Source organism: Benincasa hispida, chromosome 3 (assembly GCF_027475165.1).
Source record: "Benincasa hispida cultivar pf3 chromosome 3, pf3_genome.v1.1, whole genome shotgun sequence".
Classification (NCBI taxonomy): Eukaryota; Viridiplantae; Streptophyta; class Magnoliopsida; order Cucurbitales; family Cucurbitaceae; genus Benincasa; species Benincasa hispida.
In genome coordinates this window covers 21512379-21535012 of record NC_143480.1, presented here as the reverse complement: position 1 = coordinate 21535012, position 22634 = coordinate 21512379, and the positions used below count along the sequence as shown (strand labels likewise).

Genomic DNA, 22634 nt, shown 5'->3' with positions numbered 1-22634 from the left:
TTTGGAAATAAAAATAAATATAAATCTAAAATTTGCTAGACAATTTTCAGAGTAGTATAATTGAGTTAGATATGAATCAAAATAATTTAAGATGTTACTCATGTTTTTAATTGAAATAATTTACAAATGGCTCATGTGAGAGATAACATTATCGATCAAATTTGGGTAACATTTGAAGATAGATACAATTTTGTTATTGTTTTTAGTTGTGCATTGAGACTTATTTGTATTAGATGATATAAACTTTTGATAATATTTTTTAATGTTTAATATATGACATATCTTTTGTTGGATATATATAGTGAAAGAAAGTGAAAGTTTGGTGAAGAGCTACTACTACAAAATTCAATATACACTACACTTTTATTTAGACCTAAGACTATGATTTTTTTTAAAAAAACAATGGTCTATTGTTGTAGAGATTGAACTAACCATGATCTAAAATGAATATACCCATTTAAAGACCACACAAATTTAAAACCGTAGTCTAAAGATATGTTATAGACTATGAGGTTTTAAGAAACAGTGGTGTAAAATTAACTTTGTACCATGGTCAAAAAATCATGGTGTAAAAATTATCTTTGCACTACGCTCAATAAAAACCATGGTGTAATAATTAACTTTACACCATGGTCAATAAAAGTCATGGTGTAAAAATTAACTTTGCACCACAATTTAAAAAAAAAAAAAATGTGTAACTTTTTACCATGGTCAAGGAAAACCAGTGTGTAAAGTTTAACTTTGCATCACGGTCAATACAAATGGTTTAATGATTAAATTTGCATCATAGTCAAGAAAATCCATGGTGTAAAAACTAACCTTGCACCACATAAAAAAATAAAAAAAAATAATAATAACCTATGGTGTAAAAATTAATGTTTAATCACAATTAATAAAAATTATGGTGTAATAATTAACTTTGTACCATAGTCAACAAAAATGGTAGTGTAAAAAGTAATAATACACCATAGTTAATAATAATTATGGTGTAAAAACTAATTGTATACTATAGTCAATAAAAACCATGGTGTAAAAATTAATTTTACACTATGTTCAATAAAAATAATGGTGTAAAAACTAACTATACACTTCAATCAATAAAAATTAATTTTATACCACGGTCTACAAAAACCATGGTATAAATGCACGTTGTAAACTACAAGTATATAAAACCATTGTCTAAAAATCAAATGTACAGCACATCAATAAAAATTATGGTCTAAAAGCCAATCATAGGATATATTATTACCAATCATCGAAAGTCTAATGTTAACTTTATACCATGACACATGTGTATTGTAATGTATAGTCAGATTATGTTGTTATACTTTAAACTATAATTTGTTAATACTGTAGTTGAATATATATCTTCATACTATACTTAAAAAACAATGCAGTTGATTGTACCCAAGAATGAAACGTTCTTTAAATGATGATTTTATGTGAGACTAAAATTAAATTTATTGGTTAAAATAGTTGTCTTACATATTTCAAACACTTTCATTTTTTTTTTTTACTTAAAAAACCTCACCAGTTGTAAAAAAAAAACATGGAAGTGATGGTGATGTTAAAGTTACCCATGTTCAAACTGTTTTTTATACTAAAAATAGTTGTGTTTATTTGTTGCTTAAAACCACCATCATGAAATTTGAAAACACTATCTTTGGTCATCTAGTAAATCTCTTTAGCTTTTTGCAGTTTAATGTTGATCAACATCGTTTGTGATAGGCTGATAGATACGTTAGCACTCTCTCTCAATTCTCAAAATTTTCTATCAAGCAGCATAAAGTCATTAAACAACAGTCCATTTTGTCCAAGTTTTTCTTACTATTTCTTTATTTAGATTCTTGCTCACTCTCTCATAATTTTGTTTTAAAATGATTTTTAATTTCTAGTTGTTGGATTTAATTATTCGACATTTTTTTGTTGTTGAAATATGTCATAAGTATTTGATATGCATTCTTAGTTCTTTTTTAAGTGTCTTTTTTAATAGGTACAAATTGAAAAATACTCTATGCTAGACATGTTTATGAATTTTGTTGCTTAGTTGTCTCATTACAAGAAGACCTCATTTTTTTCATTTAAAGATGGTAAAGTTTCTTCTTTAACTTAATATAATAATTTGTTATGATATTAGTGTTTCTTCTAGTTAGAACTAGAATATTGTAGCTTTTCTTTATTTCAAGGATTTTTTTTCAATTCTTTATCCTAGAACTTGTTATGATGTGTTTATTTGTCTTCTAGTTAGAATTAGAATACTGTAACTTACCTTTATTTCAATAACCAAAAGAATTGATTATCAGATTTCCAACATACAATAACAATTCATCGTATCACTTTTAGGCCTCTATTTTAATCTTAAGATCTCTAGTGGTATGGTGTATGTGGATAGTTTATTTATGTTTTTACTCTAAATTGAAAGTTTATTTAGAAAATGTTAATTTGAAGACATTTCAAAAGTTAAACTGAAATTTATTGTGGGCACTCTACTCTTAAATTTCATAATCGTGGTTGAGAAAATGAGAATAATTATGAGAATTTAAAGTTCTATATTCTAACATTTATCTTTTGTTTTTTTCTTCCAATTTGAAAAAGAGGAACACATGCTCATGTTGAGATTCCAAAAGTATACAATGAGCGGGAACAATTTCTTTAAAAATACTTTATATAGAAAATGATGTATAATAGTTTTAGTTGGCGCAATAGGTTTAGTGCTTTTTTAAGTTATTGTATTCTTATATTTCATTTATGTATATAATTTGATTGAATTTTTTATTAAAGTTGAACTTGTTTGTGTGAATTGAAAATTTCATCGAACTACCGATATATAACACAACTGATGTTAATCATAGTTTGTAGTGATAGACCATAACTTTTTTTTATGGTTTATTTTTTTATCAATAATGACCATAATTAAGGTAAGTCATGGTCTATATTGTAGACCACAACTAATGTCAGTCATAATCTATGACCATATAGACCATGGTTGAAGTTAGATGTGGTGTATAATATAGACCACGACTAATGTTGACCATGGTATAAACTATAGACTATATTAGATTACACCATGGTCGCAAACCCATAGTCTAATCCAAGAAACCACGGTCATATGATCGTAGTGTATATCAAATTTTGTAGTAGTGAAGATTTCAAACATAAAATGAATTTAATTGTATAGATTAAATTCATTGTTTAAAAACATTCAAATTGGATTGAAACTTCAAATTAAAATTTTGTTTTATGTACGAAATTAACATGTATGAAAGTTAAATTTGTAGTTTCTTTAGTTTGGATGAGTTATGTCTAATGTTTGTCATGTAACAATTTCATTGAGTTAAATTTTACAAATATTTCGATTTTATATTTATTTAATTTTTTATTTATAATTTGGAGAGTTAGTAAGTCTATAATAGCAACTTGGTTCTTCATTTGTAACATCTCATTCCAAAGTGAAGAGTTCTCTCCTTCCTTCCTTCCTTCCTTTCTTTCTTTCTTTTGTTCTTGAGTTGAGTTGAGTTGGGAGCAAGTATCCAAGAGTTCTACCATATCCAAATAGTTCAAAATTGCAGTTTTATTGGAGTTTTTCGTTGGATCCTACTAAGACAATCGTTGTAGTCTGCTTGCAACCCCTACAGAGTGAATAATTATCTTCAGAACAACGTTTATCAAAAGTGTATCTTGACTATGTTTTGGAGTCTCCAAGGGTTTTGAGATTCTTTCAAATCTTTCGTTATTTTCATATCTAAGTCTTGTTACATCGTCTGGCTTAAGTTTCAGTTTGAATACTATACAATTGTTTCTAGTTGAGGTATAATCAGTTTGCTAGTGTACTCAGTTCATATATATTCCATTTTCCCCAACAATTTGAAGACAATTATTACATCTGAATTGATGGCTACAAACTCCTCTACCAATGTTGTTACTTTTGCCATGATGGGATCACGCATTGTCAAACCTCATGCTGAAAAACCAGAGAAGTTCAAAGGAGACCATTTTAAGAGATGACAACAGAAAATGTCTTCTGCCTCACCATGTCGAATCTTGCTCATATTTTGAAGGAAGATTGCCCAATTACCCCACCAGGAGTTGAAACTTCTAAAACAAAATCTGCAAAGAAACATGGATGCATTCAGATTTCCTATGCTATAATTATATACTTAGTGGTCTTGACGACACTCTGTATAATGTCTATTGCAATGCCTACAATACATCAAAATTGTTTTGGGAGGCATTATACAAGAAGTACAAGCTGGAAGATGCTGGTACTAAGAAATTTCTCGTGGAAAAATTCTTAGAGTACAAGATGATTGATACCAAGTTGGCAGTCAATCGAATGGAAGAATTTCAAATTATCATAATTTATTTGCAAAGTGAAGGATTGAAAATTAGTGAGCCATTTCAAATTGTTGTTGTGATTGAGAAGCTACCTCCTTCCTAGAAGGACTTCAAATGTTATCTCAAGCATAAACGAAAGGAGTTATCTATGAAGAACTTTACAGTAAAACTCTATATAGAAGAGGATAACAGAAAGGGAGATAAAACTCCACTGAAATTTGAAGCCAAGGCTTATATTGCTGAAGCTTCAGAACATAAACCGAAAAAGCAGAATTTCGAGAAGCATCATAGGTAAAAGAGTGATCCTAGTAAGTACATTCGAGGAAATTGTTGGGTTTGTGGTATGAGTGACTAAATTGCTGCAATGTACAGACAAAAGAAGGGACAAATCTCCAATAATCAAGCCAACGACATGGAAAATGATGATTTGGTTGCTATCATTTCTGAGGTAAATATGGCTTCAAACACAAAAGGTTGGTGGATTGATACTGGTGTTGTTAGGTACATTTGTAAGGGCAAGTCATAGTTCATTACATGTGAAAAGCTAGATGACAGTGATAAGTTATACATGAGAAATGCTTCAACCACCTCTGTGGAAGGCAAAGGAAAGATCCTACAGAAATGGACTTCTGAAAAGATACTTACCCTCAAAGATGTGTGACATGTGCCAGAGATTTGAAAGAATCTAGTGTCAGGAACCCTATTTAACAAAAATGGGTTCAAACTTATATTTTGACAAATGGGGTATGTATGTGGGAAAAGACTATTTAATTGATGGCATGTTCAAACTGAACGTAATGACACAAATAATAAAGAATAATAATAATATCAACTATTTTACTTATATTATTGAGTTGTGTAATGTTTGGCATTCTAGATTGAGGCATGTCAATTATCTTTGTTTAAAAATAATGGTAAGCTTAGGACTATTGCCAAATTATAACATAATAATCGACACAAATATGTAGTTTGTGTTGAACCAAAATTTACTAGAAAGTCATTTTCATCTGTAGAAAGAAGTCATGAGTTACTTAATTTAATCCAAGTGATGTATGTGAAATGAAAAGTATTCCCAGGTAAGAGATATTTTGTCACAATCATTGATGATTGTAGTAAATATTATTATGTATATTTATTACACAATAAAGATGAAACCTTTAATGTTTTTAAAACATATAAGGAAAAAGTTAAAAATCAACTTGAGAAGAAAGTAAAGGTGCTTAGATAAGATAGAGGTGGTGAATATGAACCATCATCACTTTATGAATTCCTTGAAATTAATGGTATAATCCATCAAACTATAACACCTTATACACCACAACAAAATGGTGTGGTTAAAAGAAATAGTCGAACTTCAAAGGACATGGTTAATTGCATGTTAAATAGTTCAAGTGTACTTCACAATTTGTAGGGGGAGCTTTGTTGATAGCAAAGTTTATACTAAATAGAAATCCATATAAAAAGACTAATAAGTCGTCTTATGAAGTGTGGAATGAAAAGTTATCCACATATAAAATGCTGAAAGTTTAAGAGTGTTTGGTGAAGGTACAAGTTCCTTTATAAAAAAGGACCAAGCTTGGACCTAAGATAATTGATTGTATCTTTATAGGCTATGCAACGTATAGTGCTGCTTATAGATTTATGGTGATTAATTTAGAAATATTTGATATTAACTATAATATCATAATGGAATCTATTGAAACTGAATTCTTTGAGGATATATTTCTTTTAAAGGAAGGACACAAAATTATTGGTGTCAAAAGAATTAATGAGGCCAACTCTTTGAAAGTCAAGATGATCAGAATACCGAGTCTAAATCTAGAAGAAGCAAAAGAGCTAAGAAAGCTATTTCTTTTGGACCTGATTTCATAACTTATATGATAAAACGTGAGCCTTAGACTTTTCAAGAAGTTGTATCATCTCTTGATGCACCTTATTAGAAAGAAGCTATCAATATTGAGCTAGAATATATTTTATAGAATAATACATGGGTATCTGTTGATTTACCTCATAGAAGTAAACCAATTGGGAGTAAATGAATTTTTACGATAAAGCTAAAGGCTAGCGAGACTATTGATAAGTACAAAGCTCAGTTGGTAGCTAAAGGCTTTCGCTAAAAATAAGGATTAGATTTCTTCGATACGTATTCTCTAGTGACGAGGATTACATATATAAGGATGTTAATTGCAGTAGCAATTTTACAAAATTTGGAAATACACCAAATGGATGTAAAAACCACATTTTTAAATGGAGATTTAGATGAAGAAATTTATATGGAACAACTTGAAGGGTTTGTTGTTAAAGAAATTGAAGACAAAGTTTGTAAACTTGTCAATTATCTTTGTGGGTTGAGACAAGCACTCAAACAATGGCATGACCAGTTTGATTACACTATGTTATCAAATGGATTTAAGATAAATAAGTGTGTTAAATGTGTCTAATGTTAAAACCATAGATCAAGAGTATGTCATTGTTTGCTTATATGTGGATGATATGTTAATAATGGGCACAAATAGAGGTGCTATTGAGTCTACTAAAAGAATGTTGAAATCAAACTTTGATATGAAAGTCTTTGGTCTTGTTGATGTTATCTTTGGAATTCGAATAATAAGAAATCCAAGTGGATACATACTTTCTCAATCTCATTATATAGAGAAAGTATTGAAAATTTTGATCACTTTGAGAATAAGTCAGCTATTACTCCATTTGATCCAAATTTAAGTTGAAGAAAAATAATGATGAAGATGTGTCGTCTCTAGAATATTCTAGAGTTATTGGTAGCTCAATGTACATAATGAATTGTACAAGACCTGATATTTTCTATTCAGTAAGAAGGTTAGCAAGATACACCAGCAATCTTGGGCATGATCATTGGAATGCATTAGTCAGAATTCAAAGGTACTTGAAGTACACTCTACACCATGGATTGCATTATACGAGGTAGCCACATGTACTGGAAGGATTTAGTAATGCTAATTGGATTTTTGATAGCGTGGAGACTAAATCAACCAGTGGGTATAAGTTTACTTTAGGTTGAGTAGTTGTATCATGGAAATCTTTAAAACAAACGTGTATAACACATTCTATTATGGAATCAAAGTTTATAGCTCTTGATAAAGCAAGAGAAGAAGCTGAGTAGCTCCGAAATTTTCTTGAAGATATTCCATTGTGGTCAGAGCCTATAAGTGTAATATGTATTTATTGTGATAATTTAACGACTTCTTTGAGAGCCACGTCACAACATATTAGACACAGGTATAATTTAATGAGATAATTGCTCTCTAATGGAATCATTTCTATTGACTATGTGAAGTCAAAGAGAACATTGCAGATCCTTTGACGAAAGGATTGTCAAAAAAGAAAGTCATATATACATTGAGGGAAATGGAGCTACAACCTATGAAATGAGTTATATGGTGGTAACGTAACCTAATTGACTGAAAATCCCAAGATCTAGGTTCAATAGACAAACTAGTTGGATAATTCATAATTAACACACTAAGAAACTTATAGTTTCTTTATATTTTTATGATATTCTAAAGTGTGTGATCTGTTGATGTTTAGGTTATACTGGTATATTTGTTATAAGAGGAGTAGTGACAGGGTGCTCTTAATCAATATTATCTGTATATGTGGGGTGGCATCTATGAAAACATTTCAAATGGCTTATGTTCTCTAAAGCTCTTATGAATTTTGGATTTTGTCCAAGACTAAAATTGATACATACATATAGAACTTAAAGATACAAGATGAATTGTTTGTGATATTTGTTGTCTCAATTCACCAACGAGAAGGATAGTTCAAGAGCTTAGTCTCACTATTTCTTCGGTAAATTCGATGGATATTCACTAAGGAAGGTTCAAGTCTAGAAGTCACCTCACTTATCTATTTGCTTTCAACAGTTTTGTCTGATTTTTCTTGCTTTCTTTCATGTGAGGGATTGCTAGATATATATATATTGAAAGAAATTGAAAGTTGGTGAAGATTTGAAACATAAAATAAATTTAATTATGTAAATTAAACTCATTGTTTAGAAATTTTCAAATTGAATTGAAACGTCAAATTAAAATAATGTTTTATGTACAAATTTAACATGCATGAAAGTTAAATTTGTAGTTTCTTCAATTTGAATGATTTATGTTTAATTGTTAAGTAACAACTCAATTCAGTTAAATTTGATAAATGTTTCAATTTTTGTATTTATTTTATTTTATTTTATATTTTGAAGAATTACTAAGTTGGTAGCCTATAAATAGCAATTTGGTTCTTCATTTATAGCATCCCATTCCAAAGTGAAGAGTTCTCTCATTTCTTTCTTTCTTTCTTTTGTTCTCGAGTTGAGTTGAGAGAAAGTATCCAAAAATTCTGCCAGATCCAAGTAGTTCGAGGTTGTAGTTCTATCAGAGTTAGTAGTTGTATCCTACTGAGACGATCGTTGTACTCTATTTGCAGCTTGCGTAGAGCGAATAATTATCTTCAGGACATTGCTTATCAAAAGCGTGCCTTGACTACATTTTTGGAGTCTCCAAAGGTTTTGAGGTTCTTTCAAGTCTTTGATTATTTTCATATCTAAACCTTGTTACATCATCTGGCATAAGTTTGAGTTTGAATCCTATACAATTATTTCTAGTTGAGGTGTAATCAATTTGCTAGTGCATTCAGTTCATATATATTCCATTTTTCCTCACATTTTTTTTTATTAAAAAAAAAAAACAAGAAACAGTTATTAAACAAGTGTCTGATTTTGTTTCTTTTTTTCAAGAAACGGGAATAAAAAAAAATAATTATCAAACATATTCTTGTTTCTAGTTTTCAAGAAATAGATAACAATAAACAAGGAACAGAAAACAGAAAACATGAAATAGGAAACGACAACGTTATCAAACAAGCCTTATCAAACATGTCAGTTTCTTAAAAAAAATGCAAAATAGAAATAGGAAACAAGAAATGGGAATGTCATCAAACGACCCTAAAAACCATAATTCTATTATTATTTCATCATATTTTGCTGGAATCTTCGAGTTCTCCAACTTAAAAAACTTGTTTGAAAATTTATACTAGAATATCTCCTAAATTAATTAGGAGCATTATTCATTCTATGTATCTCTTATCAATAGTAATTCTTTTGCTGTACTTATTAATAACCATCTGTCAACATAAACATTGGCAATATAATGCACTAAAAAACAAGCACCATGAAATACATTCCACTCCATTTCTATTCTAAAGTTTTTATGTGTTTTCACACTCCGAGACATTTCCTTTGACTATAGTTTCACCAACGAAACAGACTAAAAAGAAGATAGCATTAAGGAGGAGAACCTTATCGTATTCTCTTTAAAAAGTCACTCTCGATAAAAGAAAAACTTCCTCTCTGTCAATCCTTTGTTGACAAAGAAAAATCCTACAAAGTATTGTGTGGATGTCACTTAAATAAAATAGTTATATATAAGAATTTCGATACTTTATTTCATAAACCAAAGTGGCATATGATGATATATTGATAGTACGGTATTATTATTCGATCTAATCTTAATATATAGGATATTAATGGTAATTAAACATATTATAGAATGAGATCAGAAACAAAATCATAAAATACATTCATATAGCTATATACCCATTTCTCGACAACAAGCAGTCATGAAAAATACAGCTTTCAACAAACTTGATTAAACTCTTTTCTTTTCTTCTTTCTTTATGTACATTAAAAAAGGGTGATTTTTAAAAATAGAAAAATAAGAAAAATTATTTACATAAAATAGTAAAATTTAATCATTTAAATTTCTATCAGTATCTATCAAATGATAGACTTCTATCAACTCTTATCATTGATAGATGCTGATAGAAATTTATCAGTATCTCTCAGTATATTTTTTTAAGACTATTTTTATAAATAGTTTGACATTTTTTATATATATGAAAATTTTCCAAAAGAAGGAAAGGAAAATTACATAAGGCCAAGAACGTAAAAGAACAATTAAAACCAAAGCTCATATTTTAGACATTAGTTGAACATTTTCATTCAAAGTCATCATAAGCATATGACTAAACAAAACTCAAACTCTATCCTTTCCTGCTTTGCTGGCACAACAAACAACATATAATATATATTTTTAAACATATGATTTCTTTCTTTAATGAAAAATTAAAGATTTTGTTGGTTGATTCCTTATTAGACTCGAAGCTGAGAAATTATAAGCTTAGGAATTTAGCAGGGACTAGGTTGTTGGAATACAAACTTGATTCTGGGTTAGAAGTAAACAAAAGCCCAAATTCTAGAAATATCAAATATTAGAATATTCTACAGATATTACTTGTAGGAGATGCTTAGAATAGATTGAAGAATAATCTAGAAGATATACGAAAAATGTGTAATTGTAGAGAATATTCTAGAGAGACATTTATAGCCATTAGATCATGAATGTGTTGGCAAAATCCTGACCATAGATTTAGAGGTGTCTTACATTTGTATCAAGCAAAAAAAGATTAGAAGTGCTCAATAACACTAGTAGTCACTTTCTCAATTCTCTCTTTCAAATTTTCTCCAACCTCCATAATTTCTTTCTTTCCAACATAGGTGTAATCGAGGGTTGCATCCACTATCATGCCGCCATTATTCATATACAATAGAAAAATAACAATTCAAAATTTTAATTAATTACACAAAAATAGGTGTAGTCCTATCAACATTTTAGTATTTTTCTAATAATTTTGCATAATTGGACCAAGTGAGAAAATGTAAAAGTACTTTGCTATTGGATATCGTTATTAGGGACTTTAATGATTAGGATAATTATAGAATAATTGGTATATTTAAGTTTAATATTTGTTTAGTTGTTAATTTAATTAGTATTTCATCAATATTTTAGAATTAATTAGTTATTTAATTTTATTTTCTTGTAAGGTTGTAAATAGTAAATTTAGGATGGTAATAGGAAACTTTTCATCGTCTATTGGAATATAGAATTTTGATTCTTTTGGAGATTATTCTTTCAATCTTTTAAGATGATATTTTTAGATGAACAATATTTGGGTGTATTCTAAAATGCACTTATCTTTATTTATTTCATTATCATCACATATTAAAAAAAATTAAAATATTTTTAAAAATGTGCAAGAAGAATTTGACATGTGATAAATATGATCGAATATTTTAGTCGTCCGACGCACAAAGATAGGCAACTTGACTGACGATGTTTAATGGCGTCGTTCCGGTGTCCAGTGTGGCTTGGATGGGCTGAAGTGCACAGAGGTTACCCTAGAGTCGAGAAGTTCGAGAATGGGCGTGAAGTTTACGCACCGTGGTGCCTTATACTGGTTGATCGACGCCCCCCTTGAGATCGCATAGTCCATTAGCTCTTCAAACGTCCCATTTTTCACCACCCTGATCTCCAACGGTCCGATTGAGTTATCGGCCACTCGACATTGGCGGTACACCGAGTTCAAGCTCTCTTCAATAGCCAGACAACACAGGTTTAAAATCTCTCTTGAAGGGAAATTTGTAACTTCGTCTTTCACAAGAAGCTCCCAATATATAACATAATGTCCGGGAATTGTTTTGGTATCTGCATAGCTCGTGTACTCCACCACGCTAGTGTTAAACCCCTTCAGCAACAACGCCGCATTGTCAATGGCCTTTTGCAACTCGGCTTCATCCGTCTTGTCAGAATCAATGCTCAAAAGAACGTTCTTCCTCCTCACGAATCGGAACTGTGGGGCCGCGTTGTGGAACCCAGTTACGTGTAGGATGTCACCGACTCGGTAACGGCAGAGTCCAGAGTATGTTGTGATCACGAGCTCGTATTCTTTCCCGACTTCCACATCAGCAAGGTCGACAAGTCGAGTCGGAGAAGAAGACATGTCGTGGGGGAGGAATTCAAAGTAGCCCATGTTTGGCATGATGGTGTAAGTCACTTCCGAGGGTTTACACATTGGGTTTAAATTTACCCCAAAATAACATTCGGATGAAGCGTACATAGTGCAAGCCATGGGTAAACCCCCGCTATAAAATTCGAGCGTAGGAATATACTGAGCCATGGCTCCAGTCACAATCACATCCAAATATTTAGTATTCGGCCAAATTCTAGTGATAATCCCTTCCCATTCTTCCGTGGAGCATTCCTTGGAGATGAATTCCGCCAGCTCCGGATTCGGGTTTGTTAGGTATTTGGATGTTATGCATTCACGGAGACAAGAGTCCGTGATTTTAGGGTTTAGGGTTCCGGTGGCGACGTCGTGTGCCAGCTGTTTCCAGTTGAGCTGGAGGAAGTGAATGGCGCGAAGGAGACCGGAGGCAAAGACGGCGCCGACACGGAGGACTTGGCCACGCATCAACAAGCCACATAACATTTGAGTGTACATGCTTTGAAAGGAATTGGGGCATAGAATGGCGTCATTTGGGCTAGTGTAGTCATTGAAAGGATCGTATGGTCTAGTCTTGAAGATGTCACTCTTGTAGTAGCTAGTGAGAACCGGACGTGCCAGTAGCCCTCCAGGGGTCTTAGTTTCTGCCTTCACAAACAAAAAGTAAAGTCCTTTCCCTTTGTCCAACCCTGGCACAAACCTGAAAATTTATTATTATTTGTCAATTTTTTTGTTTAAATTTCAAAATGAAGAGCTTAATTCTAATATAATTCATGAATTGAATCGAATAAAATCAAATTACTTGTTCATGATGGGCATTAGAAGGCTGTAAAGTAGCTGACGACGTTCCATTTCTTCTTTAATTGTCGGCATTAGTTTTCTCTCCCCAGCCGATGTCCCCGAACTGCAAATTTCACAAATAATATTGAAACCCAATTTAAAATCTTGAACTTGAAATTATAAGAATTTGAGCAATAATTGATTGTATTTAATTTCATAGATCGTCACCTGGTAAGAAACTCAGAAATGGGACGAGAGGAAAAGATAGGGGAGCGATCGCCATTGGCAATACGTTGGATATCAGGCTGGAGATCTTCGTAAGTAACCACTGGAACTTTTGACTTAAACTCATCTCGGCCGGCGGTTCTACTGAGCCGGAACCGGTTCAGATACTCCGTATCAGCATTCTGATTCAAAATCTCAGCCAACACCCTCTGCTGAACCGAGTCAGCATCTGTAGTAATCTCCTCTATGAACCGGAGAGCCTTAGCATGGGAAAGTGAAGAAACAACAGCCATTGTCAAAGAAAAATGGGTGTTGCTGATATGGTAATAGAAATATTTATTTTTGATTTAGAGCTCTGAGTTGTGAGGAAGAAGAGGAAGAATTTGTGTATTATATATAGATTTACCCAAGTGTTTGCCACGTCAAAGTTGACATCATGCGAGAAAGGGAAAACATTTGGGTGATGAGAGTGCTACGTGGAAAGGGGACAGATGGGGCCCGGACGCGTAGCCATGTAGTGGGGAGAGGAGGGCAGGGGAGCCCACAATGAGTGCCAGCTCAGATTGGGTGTCCTTTACAGCTGGATTTGTTCACCGGTGACAAAGACGGCTGCCGGCGGAAGGAGACAATTCGTAAGCGGAAGGGACAACGGCAACCGTCGTGATGTATTAAGCAATCAAATCAAGCTTGCTTTCAACGTTGGTTTTTTTAGTGTCAAACGTCTTCACTGACGTGTATATATTATGATGAAATACGTAATAATCTTGTTTTTTAAAAAATAAATTATACTAAAATAATCTTTTATGAACTATATATGATTCTTAATTATTTTTCACTAATTTTCGAAAATCTCAACTCTAATTAACCCCAATATCTATGATTTCGTTAATTTGGAAAATGTGTTTTTTTTTTTTTTTTCAAAAAAAGAAAGATCCTTTACTACGGTCTTGTTTTTTAGGATTGCTTAGGAGGTTAAAATTAATTATCATAATTGGTAGTTATTTTGGTCTATACTTGAGATGTAAACTATTTTAATCCAAGTTACAAATGAGTAGAGATGATGGTTACAAAATAGTAAACACCATAGAAGATGAGGATTTTCGAATAATTTTACTATAACTAAGTGTGCTTTATAATAATTGAGATCTTCAACTATAATAGTTCATTCCATTCAAGTCAAGTTGGAGGTCCAAACGGCCTTTAAAAGTAATATTTGAATTGATCTTAAAATAAAGAGATAGATTGGTTTTGAAAAGTAGTATTTAGTTATATACTTTTTAAAACTAAAAATCTAAATCTAAATGGTAATCAAATATGTCTGAATTTCAATCTGAACATAATTTAATTGGTTGAGTATTATATGCTCTAAAGTCTAATCCAAGAGTTTGGAGCTTTGAAACCCCTCACTCCATATTAATAATAAATGTGGATGATATATATATATATATAAAAGTTGAGTTAAAAAAACATTTTTGGTTCATAAACTTTCAAATCTGAAACAATTTAGTCTCTAAACTTTTGTTAGTAATGATTTAATCCTTATATTTTCAAATTTATAACAATTTAGTCTCTAAATTTTAATATGTAATGGTATTTATATTTTGAAAATTGCAACAATATAATTTATAAAAAAAAATTGATTTGTGATTCATTTAATGATCTACATGTGTAAGAAATTTAATTAAATCTTAAGAATATTTTTTATGTAAGGACTAATTCTTTACAAATTGTAAAGTATAAAGACCAAATTATAACTTATTAAAGTTCAAGGATTAAATCGTTACCAACAAAAATTCAGAGATTAAATTATTACTTAATGAAAGTTGAGAGGCCAAAAGTGATTTTTAACTTAAAGGTTATAACATCTTAGATTAATTCTTGATTTCATAATTTTTTGAACCACCAACTTAGCCACGTTGGCTTACTTGTCTCTTACAAAAGGGAAGGCTATACCCAACATATTATTGTTTCAAGTCAAGCAAGTTTAACGTCAGCGTTCATATGATTGAGCCACAAAGAAGGAACACGAGTACATATGATATAGTCACCACTTTTCTCAAGTCATTTCTTTTAATCATGCATGTATGTTAAATTTAGAATCTCTCTCATCCGAATTTGTTGTTTCTATTCGTGTATTCTTCTTCAACTTGGATGTCACAAGTAACTTTTTCAATTCTTTTTGAAGTAAAAAAAAATCATGTTATTTAAATTTGAATTTCAATATAATCTTTGGGTTGACTTTTTTTTTTTTTATAATAAATATACAATATTGTAGGTCAATAGGTATACCAAAACAGGTTGGCAAATTCATAGCACTCTCATCATAATTATAAGATTAAATGAGATGGTGGAAAGACTAATCTTTGAAGAACTTTGATTGATGGGACCAACAACCCGTGAAAGAGTAAAAGAAAAAACTTAAGTGTTACTATCATCAATTGTGCAATCTCTACCACAATCAATTAAAATTTGTCACGTGACAATTTATTTTTTAAAAATAAATCAGTAAAAAACTTATTTTTTTTTTTTGTATATATATATATAGAAGAAGAGGGAAGAAACCTAAGTAGAGTCTTAAATTGCACATAAATATTGTTCAAGAGTTAATGCTTTCGAAAGCTTGAGTGCGCTTTGGGTTGACATTTAAATCACACGCGTTTATTTCATGATGAAAAAAAACCCTCCCCATTAGTTTGACCAAAGTTTTGGTCGCTTTGAATGCTTATTTAACGTGTCTTCTAGAAGCTTAGATAGATTGGAAGTCCCACCATCATCCCAAAAATCGACTACCACCTTTGACGATATTTTCGGCAACCAATTCTAATGATCACCTTTGTGCGACCGACTCCGACAACCAGTTCGACTCTGACAACTACCTCTGATGACAATTTTGATGACCATCTTTGCGTGACCAACTCCAATGACTAATTTCGAGTTTCGACAACCACCTTCGACGACAACTTTGGCAATAAGTCCAACAACCATCTTCGTGTGACCAAGTCCGATGACACTTTTCATGCTTCGACAACCAACTCTAACGATCAATTTCGAGCTCCGACAACTATCTCTGACGACCAACTCTGATGACCAACTACAACTTCGACGACCACCTTCACACGACCAATTTGATGACTAATTTTGAGTTTCGACAACCACATTCGATAAAAAAACTCTAATAACCAACTTCAATATCATCTTCGTATGACGAACTTGGAGCTCCGACAGCCATCTTCGACTATGAACTTCGGCAAAAATCACATTTGATAATCAACTTCAATAACCACCTTCGACTCATACGTTCCTGCGATCAACTTTGGGCTCCAACAACCACCTCCAACTATAAATTGGCTCATTGTTGGCCATTAATGAAAAACCTATTTTTTGTGCACGTTCAGCTCTGTGTTCCATGATTGTTAAAGTATGTTGTAAGATTGTTGATTATATAAATAATAGTATTTTGTTTACTTTAAGTGCAATATTTATATGTAGATTTTGTAAAATATATTTATATTTAATTGAATTCACATATCAAATGAGTGTTTGAGAATTTGGAAAAGTATGTATGTAATTGAATGATAGAACAAAAAGTTAAGAAAAAGCAAACAAAAACAAAAACAAAAATAAAGCAAAAATAAGAAATAAAAAACCATAAAATGAATATTTGTTTGAGAAGTTTTCACATATAGAAAAATGTCAAACTATTTACAAAAATAGCACAAAAAAAAAAAAAACATTGACTTCTATCGATGTCTATTAGTGATAGACTTCTATCAGCGTTTATTAGTGATACACTTCTATCAGTTCTATCATTGTTAGATACTAATATACTTCTATCAGCCTCTTTTAACCTCTATCAAAGAAGATTAAAATTTTAGCTATTTTGTGTAAATAGTTTCCTTTATTTTTTTATTTTTGAAAATCCCCCTATTTGTTTTCTAGAACATTTTCTAGCAAAAATTAGTAAAAAAAAAATGGAGATTTGTTATTTGACAGTCCTCTAAATTTGGAGAAATTGAAAATGGAATTGTTTAAGAAACATGGTGACATTACACATTTGTTGTTAAAATGATGGGAGAGATTAAACTAAAAAAAAAAAAAAAATCATGACTGATGAAAAATATAGAGCAAAAATAGGAAGAAGAAGAAAAAGAATAAGAACATGATGAAGATGAAACTCATGAAGAAAAATTAGAAATCAAAAGTTTTGATTTCTCTTCAGTTTCTCATTTTATTTAACCATATTCATGAAAGAAATGCAGTTTGTTAATTGTTGTTCATTAAAAATAAAACAAATAAGAGAAAGAAGACAAACTTTAAATAATAAAATAAAATTATTGCAATTCATATTTAATTAAAAATGATATAATTATTGAAGAAAAAAGTTTCAAAATAAAAATAGTAATCATAAAAGTAGATTATGAAGAGTTTAAAAAATGACACCAGATACCCTTGACATATAAATTCAACTCTGCATCTCAAACACAGACATATGAATTCAGACAAAATAACACTACACCCTAAACACAGACATATGAACTACACAGATATATGAACTCCACATACATATGAACTCCAAACGTTATATCTCAATTCAACACCCCAAATAGTCTCTTTAGAACTATCTATTAAATTATAAAGAGACGTAAAGCATGCAAAAGAGATATATAAATGTTTGTTGGAGTATTTAATATTATGTGTTATATACTTTACATTTATGTTATTTAGTTGATGTTTTTTTCATATGTAAAATTCTTTTGGACATGTTTTAATCTTTGAAGTATTTAAGGATGCTTCCAATTTTATAGTAGAGTGGCTTCAACCCTAATATATAACCTCCATTATTCTTGTTAATTTCATATATATTATTCAATAATTGACTTCCGCGAAATATTTTAACTAAAATATAAAATAAATAGACTCGAAGAATACAATTAAAAAAAAACTATAGAAAAGAAAACTACATGAAAGAAAAATAATAGAAAGACAAATACTAATTAGAAAAAATCAGAAACCACAAGTTTCTTTTAACAGTTCTCTCCGCCTCTCTATCTCAATTCTCTTGAATTTTATATATTTTAGTGATAGAGTTCTAAGTTTCTTTTATATACATAGATTGTATTCTAAAGTTGAATTAGATTAGGATTTAGGATTTATAATTTAGGATGTGGTTGGTTTAATTTTTTAAGGGTTTAAATTCGAAAATAAATAATTTTAGAAAAAATTGAAGAATTTGACAACCACTCAAAATAGATTTTGAACACTCTCAAAGTGTTTTTAAACGGTTTTTATCAAAAAAATTTAAATAAAAATAACTTTTTTGAAAAATATTTTTTTTTCTAATCAATTTTTTCAAGTTTAATGATGGAAGGTTTAAGATTTATGGTTTATGAATTTTTTTATATTTGTATTCGAAATTCATCATATTTTTCAAGGTTTAGAGTTTAAGGTAACCACCCTACACGATCTTAAAGGTAAAATTCTATAGGATTTAACTATTCTAACGAGAAAAAAAAAAATTAGTTTCCACGTATTTCTTGACTAGTGTCCCTGAAGACAAACCCAAAGTCTTGAATTTTATGACCCTAAAATCCTAAAATTTGGAATATTTTTTAAAATTCAAAATTTAAATATATTTAACAATAATTTAAATACTTCAACCCTAAAAATAGGATAGTTTTAGATAGAAAAACAAGGAAAAAATATAAAAATATAGCACATTTTTAAAATATTTGCAAATATGCAACTGTTGACCAGTTAACTTTGCCTTCCATTGTCTTGTTGTGTACCTTCTTCTCTTTCTTTTCTTTTTTTAATTTTTTTCTTTTCTTTCCTTTTCTTCATTTTTTTTAAAAAAAAATCCATTTCTTCCCTTTCTACAGTTTCTTTTTTTTCTTTGGTTTTTGTTTCCATCTCCCCAATCACCTCATCTCTTCAAACACTTTCTGAGTTAAGAGATCGAGTTTCAAACCCAAGATATGAAATGGCCTAATTCATAAGCGACTTTCGGCACCAACAAGCCAATCATCAAATCTGATTATTATAACGAAACATTAAATATAAATAAAAAATGAAAATTGGCTTGAAAGAAACTACTTTTTTTAGTCCTCAAATTTGCACAACTTTTAGAAATATTTCTTAAAATTTTGAAATAAGAAATGAGAATAGTTATTAAACAAGTTTATTTCTCAAATACTGAGAAATGAGAACGTTATCAAATAAGTCAATAGTTTTTTTCTTTTTATAGGACTTTAATAGTATGAAGTCTATCAGTAATAAACTTGAAAAAATGGCATAGATGGCATAAATTGAAATATTTGTATATTTGTATATTGGTAATATCAATTATTAGTGATGTTAGTGATAGAACTTAGATAGATATCAATCATACTCATGTATTAGGTAGATATTTATGATAGAAGATTATTAGAGATAAAAGTTTATTGTTGATAATCATGACAAAAGTTTTTCAATAATAGTCATTCATAGCTTTGAGTGTTATTCTTTCAAAATTGATAGTCACTAATGAAAACTTTCAGTGATAGCCACTAATATTTTCTATCATTGATAACTTAATCTTTGATGGTTTTCTTTCACATTTAATAACCATTTATAGAAATCTATCATTGATGTCAACTTCGCGAATTTAATTAATTAATAAATTGAATCTTGAACTAAAGTGTTAGTGAGCTTCCTAGAAGTTATCACTAATAACATATTATTAGTGATAGAAGCCATCAATAACTACATGTTATTTGATGGTACAAAAGAATGACAAAAAATATCTTTGATGGTATGTTATCGGTGGTAGAAGCTATCACCGATGGATCACGATATAAGTGATACCAATGATATTGATGATAGAAGCTATTGTTAAGATTTATGTCCTAAATCTCATAGTATGTGTATTTTGTAAACAATCTATTAATTAATAAATAAAGTGTTTATTTAATGAAAGTATTCTGCATTATTTGTATAATTCAAAATCCAATAAACTAAGGTCTGAGGTTATTTAATGTAGCTTGAACAGTATGTTGTTTGAAGGAAATCAAACATGAGGATTTTCATGAGTAGTGGAATGATCGTTCCAAATTCCATTCGAAATTAAACACTAACAATTACAGTCAAGAAACGGAAACTTACAGGTCATGCACAATCTAAAATTACAGCATACTTTACAATGAGATCGAGGGATAAAGTATCATACCTTTGTAGATTCATTCTTCAATCTCCCTTGATCACGAATGCTCGTTCAGTCTCTGAGACAACAACACATAAATGCTCGAACCCAACGACCGCAACACAGCACGATCAACAACAACCACCACACAAACACCGCGAACACACAACGAACGGTCTCCAAAACCTCGAACTCAATCGAGTTGAGTGAGGACACCACCACAATAGCTACCTTGGTATTCTCGGTGTGAGAATCCAGAAGTGTGGGCTCTGTGTGGACTTGGTTAGAGAAAGAGACCGGAGGAATAACAATTGTGTAAACGATTGAGTAAGTGGGAGATAAGAAGAGTCTATCGTATAGAAGAATGCTCAATCGTGTAGAAAAAGGTCATTTATCGTATAGAAAAAGCCCTGCGATCGTTTAGCTACTACCAGTTGAGTGAACTATCGTATAACAACACTCTCCACAATTGTTTAATCTCTTTTTCAGCTATCGTTTAGTGAAAACTAATTCACTTGATAGCAAATCATAAGTTCTTTCCGAGAATAGAAACTCTCATAAATTTAGGAAAATATTTTTCCTTTTATCTCATAGTTACCATAAAACCACCAATAACCTCTCACTCAATTGGTTATTAGAGAAAAAGAGATAATTATCTAATAATTAATATTATTATAAATATATATGATAACCAACTTACAATATTATATTTATAACCTATGATTTTAAAATTTCATCTTATGAAGCATATAAACCATAGCTTTTTTTCTATTTTATGGTACTTAATGTAAATCACATTTACATTAATCTTCCACTTGATGTATCTCATCTCATACATCACACCGATCATATCATATATAATCGAATTTTCTCTTGTCAATTTGAACATTTCAAATCAACACCAAAAACTGATTTTCAACTTGAATCCATTGAGCTACCAAGGGGACCTTATGGACCTGTAGCTTGAAGCTCCAACGGTACGTGAATAACTGACTAAACTCTTTAGTCACGAGATCTACCATCCGTTAACTGTCGGGCACTCTACTAAAGATCGACAGTTGCACTCTCCTTATTACAGATATATTTTGTGTACATATCAATCAATCAACAGTGCGATAACCCTTCAAAGATTGCTCGTAAGTACAGTTGAGCCAATAACTGTTTTGCCCCTGTAGTTACATCTAACTCCTTAAGTACCACTGATCCCTCTAATGAAAATAAGTCATAGTCCTACTATGACTGAGTCCTCTCTTTCAAAGAGTAGTTGTGACCACTATGTTCAAGACCTGGAATCAGCCCTGGGAGTAATCTATTTACTTACCCCTGCTTCAGGGAATGAGTGAATTTTATCTTGTGTAATTGAGTTCCTAGCTCCTAGATCAGACAAATCCCCAAAAAGGTAGACATGTTGAGTTGGCAATCTGGCCACTTTCACTCATACTAATCAAAGAACCACCTTCAAAGGTAGGAGTTCCCAAAATCCTTAGGATTGAGGTCATGTCACCTATGTCATTTAAGTGAGATGTAAGTCACAAGTATCAACGATGTTATATAAAAAGAATATTCTGGTCCGGTCTTACACAAACTCTTTGTATAGGACACCTCCGCTCGAATGTTTCCACATGAATGGTTAGGATTTACCATATGTAATAGTTCACAACACTTGCAAACCTCTACAAAGTGGGTCGTATTCGTAGTGTCACCAAGATCAGGTATCCCTCCATAATTCTTATACTATAGACCTTTTTAGGTTATCACTTAAGGCATGATCCACCAATATCAATAATCTCCCACTTGTCCTAATACCTCAGGAGACTAATATACAATACATGAAAAATGACAAGTACGATATACAATAAATTAGGGCATACATAATACCCCAATATCATCTCCCACTTTCCCTAGACAAGATGTCGCATGTTCCATAGACCCAGACTCTTCAGATGACCCTCGAACACTTTAGCCATGAGAGCCTTTGTAAACAAACCAGTAACATTGTGCTCCGACGCGATCTTCGTGACTATCACATCACCACGATGCACAATCTCCCTGATCAAGTAGTATTTCCGTTTGATATGCTTGCTTCTACGATGACTCTGAGGTTCCTTCGAATTTGTCACAACCCCGCTGTTATCACAATAAAGAGTGATTGGCAAATCCATATTTAGAATAACTTCCAAATCTATAGGGAATTTCCTGAGCCAAACAGCCTCCCTAGGTGCTTTACAAGCGATTATGTATTTGGCTTCCA

The 22634-nt window shown here is 31.1% G+C and overlaps 1 protein-coding gene across 1 annotated transcript; it reads right to left on the bottom strand.

Annotated features, from left to right (window-relative positions):
• Positions 1–11374: 11374 nt before the first annotated feature.
• On the bottom strand, positions 11375–13570 carry LOC120072936 (putative indole-3-acetic acid-amido synthetase GH3.1). Its single transcript, XM_039025471.2, has 3 exons — positions 13210–13570; positions 13004–13105; positions 11375–12901 (listed from the first exon to the last, which is right to left on the bottom strand). The coding sequence occupies exons 1-3, from the start codon at positions 13497–13499 to the stop codon at positions 11536–11538; spliced, it is 1758 nt and encodes a 585-aa protein (XP_038881399.1). The 5' UTR covers positions 13500–13570; the 3' UTR covers positions 11375–11535.
• Between the last annotated feature and the right edge of the window lie 9064 nt (positions 13571–22634).